We start from the raw sequence: 16,481 nt of genomic DNA on the forward strand, positions 1-16,481 counted from the left end.
ACTAACTCTGTTTGACAGCTCTTCGCCTTCGTTTCCCAGCTTTGATTCAGCCACCGGATTTCCTCTCGTCTCGATTGAGACACTTCCGCTGTGCGGTCCCGACTATATCAGTCTCAAGTGCTTCTCGGTCGATTTCGAGTTTTCAAAAAGCCGGACTTGTGTGATCTTCTCAACTCGATCTTTCATCTGACCATTCGCTCTATTGTTCCAAAGTTCGATTCTTACGCCACTTTGTCTCTCAAGATACATCCTCATTGCCCGCAACAACTCTTATCATTGTGATGAACTAGGCAGATCTCCTCCCGCTCTCAGCGTGTTCAGTCATCGTTCAATTACATGCTGAATCAAACTCGACGCTTTCCATTGTTGCAGTTACCTAAGCATGTCACAGTCACCTCCTCGTTCTATCACCAGCACCGGCAGCGAGTCAAACAACAGTACAAGATTACGATCATCTTCTGCCCAGGGCTATCACTCGGCATCCAATTCCAAGTCATTCTCATCGGAGGTAAATCCCTTCGACACCGCACTTCCCCCAATTACTCATGCACATCCCCCTGTCACGACGCACCGCCGGACGGGAAGTACCCTCAAAACAGTCATGCGCAAAATCTTCAACCGAAAGCGACAGAGTCAGGGAGAAGGCATGATAGTAGGTCCCGCCGAGACCTACTTCTCTTTGCAAGGAAATTCTCCGGAGCCGATCGTGGGCAAGTCCTTTTTGGCAGCGCCGTCCCCCCCGCCGTCCAAGTGCAACAGCCCCTTATCAGAGGCCAATCTTCAATTAGCCACGAATTGCCTGTCGCCCAACAGTCTAGTTAGTAGCTCTCTCGCGCCGGCAGGCCTGGCCCTACCACCGCGACGTGCATCTTTGCCGAGTGTGATATTCTCCGAGGACGAGTCACGTTACGGTGTGGCATCAGCGGTCTCAGACCCCCAAGAAAATCAGTCAGTCACTTCCGCACGGAAGAGTCAACATTCGGCGCTGAGACACCGGCGCCGCTCACGCAGCATTGGTGCCTTACGTTCCCCTACACGCGAACAACCAGGGTGTCCTTCCCCTTGGGTATCCCGGACCATATCATTCCCTCAGACAACGAAGGGTCCCAAATCCCCTCTTCCTAAACAAGAGATCCCCGTGACCGAACGGGCGCCTCGTCGTCCTTCGACAGGAACGACTTTCACGAGCCAGACCAAAGGCTCAGAGGCGCCAACGTCATCGTTCCCGGAAATCAATCCAGATCGGGTCAGCCTCCTCCCCAACATGGCCAACCTGGTCCGAGCCATGCAGCAAGACGACAGTCTCACTGTGGAACAGCGGCTGAACACAATCGAGGTGAAAATGATTGACCTCGAGTTCGCAATCGCACGAATGCAGACTTCCTCAACGTCCTCTACGCCAACGGTCGAAAAACACCCAGAGCGAGAGCGCAAACGAAGCACTCCTCGGCGCAGAGAGAAAGCATTGCCGCAAGTGCCGAAACAGTCCTCACGTTCCATCTCCAATAACCGTGATAAATCCAAAGTCCCAACGACTAGCACAACTGAGCCTAAAGGCCAACCCAAAAGCACCAGTCCCAACCGCACGGACACGGAAAAGCCGAACAAGCCCGAAATTTCTCGCGCAGACTTGTCTACCATTTCCGTCGACAACTTCAACGGTATCTCTATCGAGCAGTACAGTGCTCTGGTTACTCTGCTCCGTCGCGAGCAGACCGCCCGTCGAAACCTAGAGAGCCAGGTGTCTAGCCTCAAAAAGGACATTCGTCAAATGCAACGCGCCGCTCTGCACTCGATGGAGATGGGAGGTACCATGTATCCCATCTCAAATGCCGACTCTCAAGAGTTCCTTCGTTTTCGGCGGGCGCTAGACGGATCAGAGTGTGGTTCCCCCAGGCGGGCGAATGATGAGAAAGGGATGAACAGTGCCTATGAGACCGAGTCTGATTACGATCCCTATGGACCGCCGAAATGGGAGCGGGAGATGGATCGGGAAAAGGGCAGGGTACAAGAGCTGAAGCTCGGTCCACCCGGAAAGCGACTTGCCACGACTGCAATGGGTTGAAATATATTTTGAATCGAGTGGGTTTGATAAACATACTCTCATGATATTCAAAAACATTCTTACTTTCAGTCAATCATCTGATCTCCGAGACGTTCACAGTATGACTTGTAGTAAACGAGTATGATTCAATTGCACTTTTTTCAGTCGACGGGGTCTAGCGACCTATTATGCTGCCTTGACCTCCTTCAAAAAAATGATCGTTCGAGTTCGTTGACCAGAAACGCGCATGGCTTCCGGTGCGCAAATTCACTGTCTGCGCGCCATATTTCCCATCATGTAATCATTACCTAGTCTAGCCCTACGTGGTATGGGACCCGACCTCCATTGCGCATAGCGAGTTGAATCTCCGGCTTCTGCTCGGTGCTTCTTCATTACGTCCATAATCTGGGGCCTGTTTGTTCAAAGACCCAGATACGCCGTGTCAATTAGATCTGGTCCACACCACGAATCCCCTCTAATATCTCTCAGCCTGGCGCAAAGCCAAGTCTGGACGCGAACCAGACCACCAGCAACCAGTCAAGCTAGAAAAGAGGGGTTTAGAAACTTTAAGGAATCAAATCATGCGCAATACTACTTGTCGATCTTGAACGCGAATGACCGCTACGAGCGAAAAGCTCCGTCAGGGTCGAACTAATGGAGTTGAAGCCAGGGGTCTACGGAAAAGAGAAAAATGGGGGATCTCCTACTTTGATTTCCGAAAATTGGGCGAAGTGTTTATCGATCGCGTTTTCGACGCAAACTTCGTATGGCATTGCAGTGCGGTCAACGATTTTGAGTGTCGGCGCATTTTCAATTGCGCTTTCTCGGCGTGATGAATGGGGACGGTCGGATGGCGTCAACAGGCTCTTGAGCACAAAGGCAGAATTTAGGGGGTTTCTCGAAATCGTTCAACGATGGCGTAAGAGGCAAGCCGATGGATTCGTGTCTGGACGGCAGTCCGGTTTGCATTCGGATCGCTACATCTGAGGAGCTCGCATTGTTCCTAAAGTATACATTCACTTATATTGACCTTCTGTTTCGTATATCCCGCCACTCACCCCTGTCGACTCGGCTGATTCCTCTCGATTCCTCTGGTAGACCTGACGAAGAGCTTCAATGCCCGCAGGAGACTGTGCACGATGACTGAAAGCAGCAGCATCTGCATTCCATGCCGGAAGGCTATGAAGCGCTCGAGGGAGTGTTCGAAATGATTTGACGATGGCCTAGACGTCGGGGCCGGTTTCATCACTGATGTCAAGTGGCATGTACACAAAGGACGGTCAATGGGGATTAGTGTCGATAGGTATTCAGGTTGTCGAATAATAGAAGACAACGCTGTAGCCGATGGTCGAGCCTGTTTAGATACTTTCGAGATCAGGGACTGGGGGTAGGCGAAATGGACAGCAGATGCCTCTTGGCTGATGTTGTACATGGTTTCAAAGCACGATCTGTTTCCATCCAAGAGTCCTTGGATTGGCACGCAAGTTGGCCTGACCGTCTGGACGTCCAGAGATCTACTGGGGCTGTCTCTTGGCGCAGTCGAAGCTATGCCACGATGAGCTTCGGGCGGCGGGTTCGAGCCCGCTGGAGCCTACAGATTGCCTGTTAGCGCTGAATTGCACCATGATGTTCAGCGTCCCCGTCCACATGTGCTGAGCTAACTTTGCCAGTTGTGGTCAGCATTCCTGGTCGCCTAGGAAGTGAGAGGCCATTACGGAGCCAATATCCTGGAATCCCAATATAAAATACTGGGTCACGATCGCTTGATCAGGTTTCTCTTCGAACGAGGCTCAGGGTTTTTTGTCTTCGTTTTCTCTCTCTCACTCCACGCGTATTGGAACGCACCTCTATCCAGATTATTCGTGTTTACTGTCACCATGGGCAATCGTGTCCTCTCTTCAACACCGGAGCCAGAGCCAGTGCTCTTCCAAACAGATGAGAACATGCGGCAAGGCATTAGACGGTTCCAGGTCCGAATGACCGCTGCAAATGAAAGGTTTCTGCAGGACCAAATCAATGAGATCGAAAGGAAAGGCTTGGCCACTGAAAAAGCCAAGTTCGATTATTTGATCCGGAAATATCGAATTCACAACCTCGTCTGGGGAGATGAGAATGACGACAAGAATCCGACTCCTCTGCGAGAGCACGACGTTGTGATACCTGCGAATACTTTGTTCAAGGATATCGACATGTCAATGATTGAAAAGGGGCTGGTCTCCGATGTGCCAGTCCACGGAGTCATATACCCACCCTTATTAAAGACAGACCAGATGCGGCAGGTCTTTCTCGACACTATGCAGCGGGTATGCCAGAGTCAATCTGATTATTGCCCCGTCTGCAAGCGTGCGGGATGCGAATGTCACGAGGTTGATGAGAACGAGGACGGTGACGATGACGACGACGACGAAGAGCCCCCTATTCCCCCATGTACCGAACTGGCTTTATTTCTGAAGTATGCTGGTGGAGTTGAAGATGTCGACTTTCGCTATTCCTACATCCCACCCTTCATTCCTGGAGATGGTCACCTCAGTACATATTGGGTGCATGGTGAGAACCCAGACGAGGAAGCGAATCGTCTTCAAGAAAGACTGGAAATGTACCTGGAACAACAGAGCGTGGATCACGAGACCGATGCTTTCGGCGCTTTCGAGGTCCTGCAACTCTTGTTGGACGAGGATCTAGAGGTCAGAGCCGGGTTTGCGACTGGCATCACTTATAGGAAAGAATGGGGACATCCCATGTGGTGCAGTGCGTATGTCTACTGTCGAAAAAGTCCGGACAGTGGCGAGGTATCCTGCGAAGGTGATACCATCCCCGATGCGCCCAATATCGCCAATTGGGGATGGCGAGTGGTCATTTACGATGGTGATATGTCGAGCGCACGCCCATCAGCTCCTGCAGCGACTGTGATTAATGGTCGAAAAGCACGCTTTGACTCTATTTTGGAATTCCTCGATTGGTACGCCAGTTGGCCGGAATATCTGACTGAACGACAACTGCGAGCGTACTTGCGATTTGAAGGAGGGGGTGAAAATGGGTGTCACACTGACTGCGAATCAGACTGTGAGGAGTGTCCGTGAGAAGGCAGGCCCGCAACTGAGTGGACGTTCACTGAAAAATATATAAATCTTGTGAATGGCCAATGTCGGGTTACAGGAGTATTAGGTTGCAGATTTTCCCGATCTGGGAGGGTTGAAGGAGCTGATGCTCAAACCAACATTTGAGCTTGATATTTGGGGAGATGTAAACATGTCACTTCTGCTACCCTGCTGTCAGGTAACCCTAACACTGTCATGTTTGTCTCGATCACCTGATATCTCTGTGAAATTTATACATTGTTCATCAACTGCATTCTGTTTCGGTCCTCTCTCGCCGAGTCACCAGTGACGATCGCAAATACGAAATCTCAAGTTCATGACCCATGTTGGACAGAGGCATTCTCTCAGGCAAATACCGATGGGCTTGAATCTCGCTGATCTATCTCACATACTGATTGTGATTACTTATCGACCAGCACCAGGGCTGGCTGAAAGTCTAGCGCCTGTCAAGGGTTCAGACTAGTCAACCTCTAGAAGCGAATGCCGTCCCGCTCGAGCATCCGCTTTCTACTGCATGTTGCATGGTACTTTTCCCCTTCCAGAGACTCACAGACCCCCCCACACGAGCAGTATTCGTAAGACAAAGATCAAGCTAATGCAAGTCTGTCATATTACAGCAGGACCTCCGAGACTGGGCCGAAAGGGTCTGTCAAAAATATCAATTCTGCGGAATCGAGGCAACCCTTCTATTCTCACAATCTATGCAAAACAACCCACTCGATCCGAACCAACCTATGTGATCACTCAGCAAGGATATGGCCCCCTCGGACAAAACCTTCACGGTGACCATCGTCGGTGGAGGAATCGGTGGTCTTACTCTCGCAGTCGGCCTTTTACGACGTCAGGTCCCTGTTCAGATCTACGAAGCCGCCAGCGCTTTCACGGAAATCGGACTAGGCTTGTCTATTGGGCCGGCCGCGCATCGTGCGATGCCCCTGATTGATCCGCAAATTCGAGAGATTTACGATTCCTTGGTGACCACGCATGCGGATAGTCCCGGGTATGAAGAGTATCGACAGACCTGGTTCGAAATCGTGTGGGCGAGTGGGAGGAAAGAGGGAGAAGTGCTGATGGATCTCAAGGCCTTGCCCTCGGGACAGACCACGCTGCGACGAGCCAACTTTTTGGATGCACTGGTGGGACTGATTCCAAAGGAGATTGTGCATTTCAAAAAACGATTGGACCATTACACGGAGAACCAGGACGGTGTCGAACTGGTTTTTGATGATGGATCCGCTGTACAGGCCGATGTGGTCGTGGGTTGTGATGGAATCAAGTCTCGAGTCAAAGACTCCATGTTGTCGGCCGAGGAGTCGATGCTCACGCAGCCGAGGTATAGCGGGATGTACTGCTATCGAGCTGTTCTTGACATGGAAACGATGGTGAAGGCGGTCGGTGATCAACGTGCTCGAGTCTCGAGCATTTATATCGGCAAGGGAGCCTACGCGATTTCATATCCGATCATGAGAGCACAGAAAGTCAATACGGGACTTTATGTGCTTGACCCAACCTGGGACCATGATACCTGGGTTAAGCCTGTCACTCGGGAGAGAATGCAGCAAGATGCGACAAACATGGGCCGATTTGTACGGTCTTTAATCGAGGTCAGACATCAATTTCCACTTGGTCCCGAGGTTTCTCAAGCAATGTTGACAGGATATGTATGTTTATTGTTTGCGCTGACATTCACTCTTGAACAATCTCTAGCACATGCCCGATGCTTCACAGTGGGCTCTTTTTGAGCATCCTCCAATTTCCACATTCTGTCGCTCACGGGTTGCCATCATGGGAGATGCAGCCCACGCATCTACGCCGCACCAGGGTGCCGGCGCCGGCCAGGCCATCGAAGATGCCCATGTCTTGGCTGAGCTTCTCAGTGATGAGCGAGTAAAGACCGGTCAGGATGCCGTCGCTGCTTTCAAAGCGTATGACCATGTCCGTCGCCCACGGACCCAAAAAGTGGTCAGTAGCAGCAGGGAGGGTGCAGATTTCTTTTGTCTGTGCCTGGATGGAGTGGAAGACGATGAAGAGAGGTTGAAAGCGGCTCTTCAGTCTCGATTCCGATGGCTGTGGGATCTGGATATCCCGGAACAAGCCCAGCGAGCAAGGACTACCATGTACAGTGTTCTCGAGTCGTTGACGGACAACTCGCGTCCATGTAATCTCTAGAGTCGGGGCTTCTTCGCTAAATACATTCTCACGTCGATGTGATTGACTACTGCGGTCAGGGTATTTCCCGTATCTCACAAGCGGTGCGCTACCGATTCACCTTCAAACTCGTCAATGCTAGTCCGACCAGAGCTAAGCATCGTGGCCTTCTCGGAGGTCCCACCAATTAAGGCTAGTAGGAGGCACGACTTGCCAGACAAAAGATCGTCCGAAAGTCTCCCGTGAGTGACACGGCTCATAACTCTATACAAACCGCCCCCTCCCTCAGAACACATACCCCGCTCCAGGCGCCCCGCGACTGTTGGAGATACTCTATTCCTAGCAGCGAATTGATTGTTCTCTCTTTAAAAGTCAAATTAAGAGAAAGAAGCTGGGCTGAAATCAGCTGTGGCGTTGACAACCCTCTTGTTGTGGAGCTGCGCTGACACTCGGCTGAAAACACAGATAAAAACAATAATCCAAAATCACTATTTCGAGGACTTGGCCAGCTGACAACGTGGACCGGGGGATAGTAGACAATTTAAAGATAAATATGCCCCTTTCGTCGCTGGGTTCCCAATGCTTCCTCTTTCTTTTTCAAGACCTGAACTGAACAGTGCACGCCATCTTGTGTCCCGAGGGTAAAAATGGCCGAATTTACTATTTCCGATGATGTTCTTGCCAACATCAAAGACCAAGTCATCTTGATCACGGGTTAGTTGACGAAGTCTCCTTGGCCCCCGAGAAACCACAATACATCGAAACATCCAAACCCTAATCTTCGCAACCAGGTGGATCGTCTGGCATCGGTCGAGCGACCGCCCAAGTCTGTCTCGATCAAGGTGCCAAAGTGGTCATCGGAGACTTGAACCCTCCTCCATCCGACTCCAACTCCGACTTCCAAGAGACCGACCGCATCAAATTCATCCAAGTCGACGTGACCTCGTGGGAAAGTCTGCGCAATTTATTTGATCAGACGAACCAGCTCTTCGGTGGAATCGACCACGTCTTTGCCAACGCCGGCGTTGGCCCAACCACCGATTTCCTGGACGTGACCCTTAATGAAGCGGGTCACCTCGAGCCCCCTAATCTGCGCACGATCAACGTGAATCTCATCAGCGTCTTGTACACTATCAATCTGGCTTCGGCATACATGAAGCAGCTCGCTAGTCGTCGTCCAGTAAACAAGACCGGGAGTATTGTCCTGGCGGGCTCGGCGTCTTCATATCAAACCTTCACGGCGGGAGACTATACGATCGCCAAGCATGGCGTTGTCGGCATGGTTCGCGGGTTGATGGTCAAGATGGAGAACGAGGGTGAGATCCGACTGAATGCCATAGCTCCATCGTGGACGGACACGGGGATGATACCGGCGCAAGCGATTCGCGATCTGGGGGTTCCGGTGCAATCGGCCGCGACGGTGGCGAAAAGCGTGGCATTGTTGTTTGCGGATGAGAATCGGCATGGCGAGGTGATTTACAGTGCGGGGGGCCTGTATAAGGAAATCAATAAGGCGGAGGGAGGTTTGGTGTCCGCGGCGGAGGCTTTGAATTTCCCTAGCGATCACCCGGATGATGTTGTAAGGGTGATCTTCGGGCAACTCCCCAAGCCATGAGCTCAAAGCCATGAGCTGGAGGTGGTCGAGGTTGAGATTGGAACTTTTATCTTTCTGGTATTAAATGCACCGTTTCTCATCATCTGATAATACCAATGGAGGTCGTCGATTTACATTTCTCCCATTATCAGAGCTCGGGCGAGCCCTTCTTATATACTTTTATCGCATCTTATTGCTTGAGTCACCATGAACATGTACATGTACATGCCACATAGGGGCTGCACCAGCTGAATAGACAGAAGTGTGAAGCAGCCCGGGTCTTTTTGAACCCACGTTCTCATCTCCGCTCCGGGGGCTCGGGCAAATACTTTGCAGCTACGGACAACCCAGAAGCCAGCACGGCCAAAAATATCCATATAGCATACCCATGCACCAATTGCAAGTTCAGCTGCACAGCAAACAGACTCGAAAACAGCGCTGGACAAAACGCTCTTAATGTACTCACACCCGTCAATGCCATAGCATTCAAAAGTCCCAGAACCTGCGGCGAAGGAGACACATCATTTAGCGAGAGCTGGATTGCGGTGAAACTCATACTGACGCCGCAGCCAATGGCAAGCATGATCGGCGCCAATACCCAAAAGGCCTTGGTCGAGGCTTCGGTTCCGGCGCGTAGGAGGAGATTACCGACGACACAGGTCAGGAAGAAGAAGGGGTAGACGAGTGCGCAGAGACGAATCACACCCTTTGTGCCGATGCGGTGCTGTAGGGGAGGGAAGACCAGCAAGAGCCAACATGCTTGCGCAGCACCGTTCAGTCCCATCATCAGCGAGATTTGTAAAGGCGTGAATCCCCAGCCACCAAGGTCAATGCGGGTAAACCAGAAGACTGGGACGATGGCCGTGTAAGCAAACGCCAGGGTCATGATGTGGCCGTAGACGTAGAGAACCATGCCGACGCCGGGTGATTTGATCAGCTCCCGAGTCGTGAGAGTGTAACGGCGATTTGATGGGGTTTGCTGTCCGGCTTCTCCGTCTTCTGCCTCATTCGCGATGAGCGGCTCCTTTTTCAAAGTCTCTTCGATAAAGACTGCACTGATGATGGCGGCCATGCCACCAACGAGAGCCACCACTAAACTGGACAATGCATAGGGGTATTTCTCCAGGAACTTCACACCGCCAAAAACTCCGGGATACTGAGTGGCAGGCTCAGCTAGAGCTCCTCCCATCAATGGACCGAGGAAGATCCCCAAGTTCCCACTGAAAGCAAACCAGCTGAAAGCTCGCGCCTGGGTCTTGGACGTACTATGCTCGGCAACCATGGTGCGAATCGTCACAATGGTTCCAGCAAAGACGCCCGCAATGCATCGGAAGAGGATCATCTGCGGTATCGTCTTTGCGAAGCCGAACAGTCCTGTAGCAAGCGTGACCCCGAACAAGGAATACACCAAGACGGGCTTGCGGCCAATCCGATCCGCTGCTCGACCCCAATAGATCATCACAATGGCCTGTGTCAATGAGAACAATGATTCGATCAGACCGCTATAGAATCCAACGTCCGTGTCCTTGATTGAGCCATTCTCCTGGACCATTTGGTTCACATATGGGAAGATGGAGAAGAATGCCAACGGTTCAATTACCCGCGCAAAGCAGAGCAACAATACCTGAGTCTTCGGCAGTGGTCTATCCTCTGCGTGTGGCTCGTCCCCCTGCGACGCGTCAGTCTGAGAATCCAGCAAAGATCCATTGATCGTTCCGGATGTCTTCGTCCGGAGCAGAGCTGTGGTTTCGTCGACGACTTCATCTTCGTCGACGAGGCCAATTGCCGAGTTGGGCCCGGTGGGGGCCGCCTCATTCGGACACGAGTGCGGCGTATCCGTCTGCCGAGTATCGACGGGCATTGTCCGGGTCTCGTTGGTCCTTTTTCTCAGATAACCTTACAATCCCTGCTGGAGATTGAGCCCTCTGCACCTGAGTTCGATCGTCGATGCAACCGCTTACAGATCAAAGCACGTCTTCGGCGGAACCCAATTGCCAGAAATCTTCGATTGTATCTTCGCTTTCCATACCGCCTTGGCAAACGTCTGTCAGTCTTCCCACCTGAGGCATCAACCCAGCCCCATCTGGAGTAGCCCCACGAGCGCCGCATCGGCGTATATACTGTGTCAGTGTGTTTTCTCTCTTGTTTCATCTCGATGCTCATCATCCAAATATAGACGCACCTACTGATGGTGTCCCGTTTTTAAGTTTCCAGCCGGGACGGAAGACCCCTCCCCTTGATCGGTACCGAGAATATCTGTATCGAGCAGCCGTTGTCGGCCGAGTTCAAACCAGCGAGGGTTTCAGTTTCTAGACATGGAAAAGCCGATCAGCAAAACAATCATCGACTGGGACTTTGAACACTTTATACTGAATTTCGCTGACAGTAACATGGATCCGTATTCCCCCATAATTCCATAGATGATTGGCAGACATTCTTCAGGGCTATGGATGACTGGAACTCTGTATCTTCTACGTCCCTAAGCGAAGTGACACATAGGTCTCTTTTCTTTCCTGTCAAAGACTTCAACCATGTCAACGTGACGGGGTCGGCATAGCCCGGCGGACTCACAGACTTCATGCCCACCGAGACACTGCGTGGTGGGTTTACGTCCAGCACCCGCTACGTGTTGGTCTTGAGACCATGGGCAGAGATCGCCCTTGCCCAGTCTTTCAACGCAGAAATCTGTGGACCAAATTTGTGTTGAGTACTATTGTAGCCCAAACGAGAGAATTAGATTGTAGAAGATGGCTTTCACATGAGCCCAAAGAATATAAAGAAGAAGGAGAGACAGGTCAGGGTAACAAAATCAAAGATCAAAACATCAAAACATCAAACAAAGTGGTATCCGGTCACTGGTCAATCATTCCACCCTTCAGCTATCACCTCGATAGCTTTCACCTCCCAAAAAAACATACAGGAGCTCATCCCACAACAGCACAAGCAAAGAAAAAAGGATCAAGGAAGTTCCCCATATGAATGGTTATTTTCCCCAAGTCTGCCCTTAAATGGCAGCGAGAATATTCAGATCAACAGTCAGGTTGTTGGCAGCCAAGGCGTTGGAGAAATACGGCAGCTCCTGGCCGTTGTAGACGCTCGAGTTACCGGTGATAGTAAAGGGAGCGATACCGGTCTTGCCGTATTTGGCAGTCGAAGATGGCAGGACTAGGCCAAGCACTTTGGCGTAATTGACCTCAGCAGTCATTTCCAGGGTGTTGTTGCCTGGCTTGAGAATGAGATCGTTGATGTATGAGTAGCCCATCAATGTGCCGTCCTGGTATAGGTTCAGAGTCACGTTACCCTAGCACAGAGACATGTTAGTTTCGACCAAAATGGCAAGGCAAATGGGACGAGGACAGAGTCCATCTGCAAGTCTTAGTACAACAACGGGCTTTATCTTACCATAGTGATGGTCATCACCGTCGGATTGGGAATGTAGACAGTTCCACGCAAGTTATGGCCATTCTTGGGCGGATTCATGGTATGCACGTCGTAGACATTGAAGCCATCCAGCTTGTTCAAGCCTGGGATTCAAATGATCAGTCAATCCATCCAGACACGAAGACCAACGCAGCCCTTTTCTCTTTTTCTATTTTTTTGATGCAAGGAACTTACCCTTCATGGTGACAGTCTTATCATAGTTGACGGTGGTCTTGGGCAAGGAACCCTGTTGCAACTCAGGTTTACCCGAAATTTCCAGCTCAACATCCTTCTGCAGCATGACCGCCTTGGCAAAGTCGCCAAAAGCGTTGGCATTGCTGAGGTCGACAGTCTGGTCGAGATTGATCTTGACGCCGTCGCGGGAGGTGGTTTCGGGAACTTGGACAGAGGTGAAAGCATGGGCGGCTCCGACCAGCGAGACGGAGGCCAGGAAAGAGTAGATTTTAGGGTGGAATGAGCTCTGGGAGCCCAGAACTTGGGTCTGGATGAGGCGGAATGATTTGGGCGTAGGATCGTCGATGACCATGCTCGTGATGTTGAGTGTAGAGTCGTTGACTTGACTCTGGGCGATGTTGGGGTAGCCCACAAAGATTCTGGCAATATAATTAGCGATCAAGTCTTTGATAGCAAAGCTGCGACAATGACTTGACTAGGGTACAGGAAGAACTACGTTGGAAAATGTGATATCCAGGGTCAGGCGACCTTGAGCGTCGAGATGGAAGCACTTACACTGGCAACAGGATCACGAGGAAGACCACAATGAAGACGATCAAATGCACCCACCACCATTTCTTAAAATGCGCCTTCATCCGCGCCCCGAAGCTCGGCTTGGCTGTCATTGAGCTCCCCGTGGGGAACTCCATCGCCGTGACTTCGCCCTTGTCGGTCGACATTTTCTTGTCGTCCACCTGCCTGGGAAAGCCGACGTGTCAATCTTCGAGCGACGATATTCAAATTCTTGGTATCCTGAATCCCTCCGGTCAGCCTGGTGGTTGAGGAAGCGGGTCACCCTGTGAAACGAGCGACGCGAAAGCAAAAGGGAAGAAAGAAGGGAAGAAAGAAGGAAAGCATAGGGCCGATGGGATCGTACAAGAGTGAAAAGAGCACTAGTTTAGTGGCAACACGGTTCCAGAGACTAAAAGGTGATGATCGGAATAGTCCATGTAATCTGCCGACGTCTTTTGCCCCGTCTGCAGTGTTCAGTGTTCAAAGCTTTCCCAGTAGCCGATCAACCCGGGGGTCGCCATCCCGTGGAGGGTAGCATTTCCTTTTTATCAAAAGGCCAGGCCAACAGCCAGCAGCGGCGCGATGGAGACCCGATTCTGGAGTCGACACAGTCTTGGCTTTTGCCAATTGGGGGGAGGCTCCAGTAACGTGGATCTGACTAGTTGGTACTTGGTACAAGTTGGTAGTATGTATGCCATTTGACCTAGACCACCATTGTTATTCCACGCCCGAATCCAATGGGTTCTTTCTGCGGAACCGAGATTTGACATGGATGGGGGGGGGGCCATCCGACTCGCAGTACTGGAGCAGTTGGACTGTTGTGGCACAGTCGTTGAACTGCAGTCCTCCTGCGGTCTTGTGCTGCGTGGTCACTCGGAACCATCCCTCGGCGCAGATCTTCACATGTCATGCACCCACACCTACGCACCCTTGGGTACAGGGCAAATGAGATAAAATGGCGGAAAAGGCTCAAGAGGGAAGCAAGACCAAATGGGCATGAGAAGCTGGCCAATGGTGGGTCTGTCTCTTCCCCCGAAGAGAGTCCAAGCGGGATGGAGCAGGTAACCAAGTATGGCCGATGCAGGAAAGTCGCAGGAGTCGCAAGGGGAAACTAAATTAGTGTATGCGCCTCAAGTGGGGAGGGTCCGGCGCGGAGGAAAGACCATCTTTGACGATGGGCGCCGTCGTGCATGCAGCGAGCGGTGCTGGAACCAGGGTGATTGGATGTTCTCGAGAATGTAATTTGGGATGATATTCTGATCTTGCTGCCTTTTTCTTGAACTGCTGATTTGCTCGATGTCAGTCGGTAGGTGGGCATATATTGCAGTAGTACACCACTGGCACCAGGTAACCTGCGCGTGTGCGTCAGCAAGGTATACCTATTAAACCGTGCAAGACCGTTGACAACTGAGAAGTACTGTAGCAGGATATCCACTTTATTCGTGAGAAGTTTCTGCACATGATTGCCTCGGTCGCTCACTTTTCATGGTTCGCACTCGTTGTCACTTAGGAGGTCTTTTCCATCCTAGTTGACCAGTTTCCAAGGATTTCCTGGTCTACCACGTACGAAGGTTTCGGAGCGCGATTGCGGGGAAAGTCAAAATCCGGGTTGAACTGGATGCCAACCAGGGGTCTATGATATGTCAATGACTATGGAGTACGGAGTATGGAGTATGGAGTACGGAGTATGGACTCATCCGCATTTCCACCCTGTGGCTGATTTCCCGAAGGCGGGGGAGAGGCGACCAACTCGTGACGCAGACATAAAGTCTCCGGTCAACGTTAAAACGAGGGACCGAGGGATCTGATCTGCTGCTATTCATGTCCTTTGCAGGGATTTCATTCTTGTTGTGGTCCCCGTTGGTGGTAACTTGGCACGATGTGTCGTGAGCGACTCCTCCAGCCGAAGAATGAATGACTCGCAGCGGAATCGCGTGACCGCCCGTGTTGATAATCTCTTGCCCAACTGTAGTCAGACTCAGAGATACAATGCCATTAGTAGTTGGTAGTGACTACTTAGTACTTACTACCTAGTAGTAACTGGCTTTTTATTCAGGCACCATGTATTCATTGTATTGTAGGTCAAGACGCCAGACATAGCATCAGTTGTATAGGGACATACACTTTCTACTAGAACAATACAACATCTTCGATGCTCTATGAACGCCAAAGCTGCCCAGTGAGGACACTGGTACCGGTCAGTCTGACCGCGGTAGACATCCACATGGAAGAACCACTGCTAACTGCGCACGAGGCACCGTACCTGAGTGCCAGCTGCAGCTTGCATTGTCAGATCTGTACAGTGTACACTGTACAGTAGTAGTAGTATACGCTTTACAGTCTACACTCTCCAGTCCTCCGATATCTCATACCTAGCTACGCATTGATCACTGACATCTACATTCCTTCACTCCTGGCGACCATCCGTCACCCTCAACCTTGACAGACCGACCCTCCAAGACCCTGGCGAAATCGATCCAAGTCACACCTACCGTGGGATAGAAAGCCCGTAGCTCGAGGATCCCAGTAGGGACCGTGAAGCACACAGCACCCACGGGCAGTCTATACCTCGGTCCGCCTTCCCAAAGCTTAAAGATAGGCTCAGCTACAGATGCCAAGTTGCATGTGCAAGAGTTTCTCGAACGAGCGCCGCTACCCAGTGCCTGGTCCTAGTACCTAGTACCTACTAGTCCTATAGCAGTACTGACAGCAGTGCCTAGAACGAGTCAGCACGTCAGCACCTGTAGTGAGCACTAAGAGACAAGCGTGGAGGCAAAGAACGAGAAGAAACAGCCGTACGGACCCGGGCCCGTCGCCACCGACCGTCTAGCTTAGATCAAAAACACCACTGGCAGACTGGTAGAACCATCATGGTCCTCGTGAGATTCTACTGACTGTAGGGGGGTGGATATGCTCGGGATCCACCTTTGCAGGTCTGACAGGGATCGATCTGGACTTGCCACCAGAATGAACTGATTGAGAATGAGATGCATTTACCACACCTTGAAAGTCACCTACCTGGGGACTGAGCGACCGTTCTGGGATGACAGCTTGGAAGTACTCAGGACCTCTCCAGCACCCGGTCATGTGGCGCTGAGACTCACAATTTATCGTATCTCGTGTGTATTGTGTACTTGGTTTTTCCACGACTCACGCATGGCAACCCCACTGCGCTTACGCAGGTCGGCAATCAGAGCGTCCAACTTGACTTGGTCCTTCCACTGTCAAGTGTCAAAACGGACTCGGCCTGCGCTTGGGAGACGGATCTTCCTCGTTCCTAGTCCTACTGTCAGTGTCACTTGTCCCATGTCACACTTTGCATTTGAAGAACACGTCCTGCTCAATCTATCATTCTTTCCCCAGTCTGTCTTCCCCCATCGCTAAATGGTATTCTCCACTTCCTCTTGGTCGTCGCACCGACCATTCTGGG

The 16,481-nt window shown here is 51.4% G+C and overlaps 6 protein-coding genes across 6 annotated transcripts; 4 read left to right on the forward strand and 2 right to left on the reverse strand.

Annotated features, from left to right (window-relative positions):
• Window positions 1-382: 382 nt before the first annotated feature.
• N7539_002107 (uncharacterized protein) lies at window positions 383-2,065 on the forward strand (the record flags this gene model as incomplete). The annotated part of the gene is made up of 1 exon (XM_056931710.1): window positions 383-2,065. One exon carries the CDS (start codon window positions 383-385, stop codon window positions 2,063-2,065), a length of 1,683 nt encoding a protein of 560 aa, XP_056793741.1.
• Window positions 2,066-3,921: 1,856 nt separating this feature from the next.
• N7539_002108 (uncharacterized protein) lies at window positions 3,922-5,124 on the forward strand (the record flags this gene model as incomplete). Its single annotated transcript, XM_056931711.1, has 1 exon — window positions 3,922-5,124. The coding sequence occupies one exon, from the start codon at window positions 3,922-3,924 to the stop codon at window positions 5,122-5,124; it is 1,203 nt and encodes a 400-aa protein (XP_056793742.1).
• A 773-nt stretch (window positions 5,125-5,897) lies between these two features.
• N7539_002109 (uncharacterized protein) lies at window positions 5,898-7,311 on the forward strand (the record flags this gene model as incomplete). The annotated part of the gene is made up of 2 exons (XM_056931712.1): window positions 5,898-6,803; window positions 6,850-7,311. The coding sequence occupies 2 exons, from the start codon at window positions 5,898-5,900 to the stop codon at window positions 7,309-7,311; spliced, it is 1,368 nt and encodes a 455-aa protein (XP_056793743.1).
• A 626-nt stretch (window positions 7,312-7,937) lies between these two features.
• N7539_002110 (uncharacterized protein) lies at window positions 7,938-8,905 on the forward strand (the record flags this gene model as incomplete). Its single annotated transcript, XM_056931713.1, has 2 exons — window positions 7,938-8,004; window positions 8,082-8,905. 2 exons carry the CDS (start codon window positions 7,938-7,940, stop codon window positions 8,903-8,905), a joined length of 891 nt encoding a protein of 296 aa, XP_056793744.1.
• A 277-nt stretch (window positions 8,906-9,182) lies between these two features.
• N7539_002111 (MFS transporter) lies at window positions 9,183-10,745 on the reverse strand (the record flags this gene model as incomplete). The annotated part of the gene is made up of 1 exon (XM_056931714.1): window positions 9,183-10,745. The coding sequence occupies one exon, from the start codon at window positions 10,743-10,745 to the stop codon at window positions 9,183-9,185; it is 1,563 nt and encodes a 520-aa protein (XP_056793745.1).
• Window positions 10,746-11,888: 1,143 nt separating this feature from the next.
• On the reverse strand, window positions 11,889-13,218 carry N7539_002112 (DUF3712 domain-containing protein; the record flags this gene model as incomplete). The annotated part of the gene is made up of 4 exons (XM_056931715.1): window positions 11,889-12,185; window positions 12,287-12,408; window positions 12,500-12,918; window positions 13,055-13,218. The coding sequence occupies 4 exons, from the start codon at window positions 13,216-13,218 to the stop codon at window positions 11,889-11,891; spliced, it is 1,002 nt and encodes a 333-aa protein (XP_056793746.1).
• Window positions 13,219-16,481: the final 3,263 nt, after the last annotated feature.

Source organism: Penicillium diatomitis (genome assembly GCF_028827545.1).
Source record: "Penicillium diatomitis strain IBT 30728 chromosome Unknown utg000002l_segment0_segment0, whole genome shotgun sequence".
Lineage (NCBI taxonomy): Eukaryota > Fungi > Ascomycota > Eurotiomycetes > Eurotiales > Aspergillaceae > Penicillium > Penicillium diatomitis.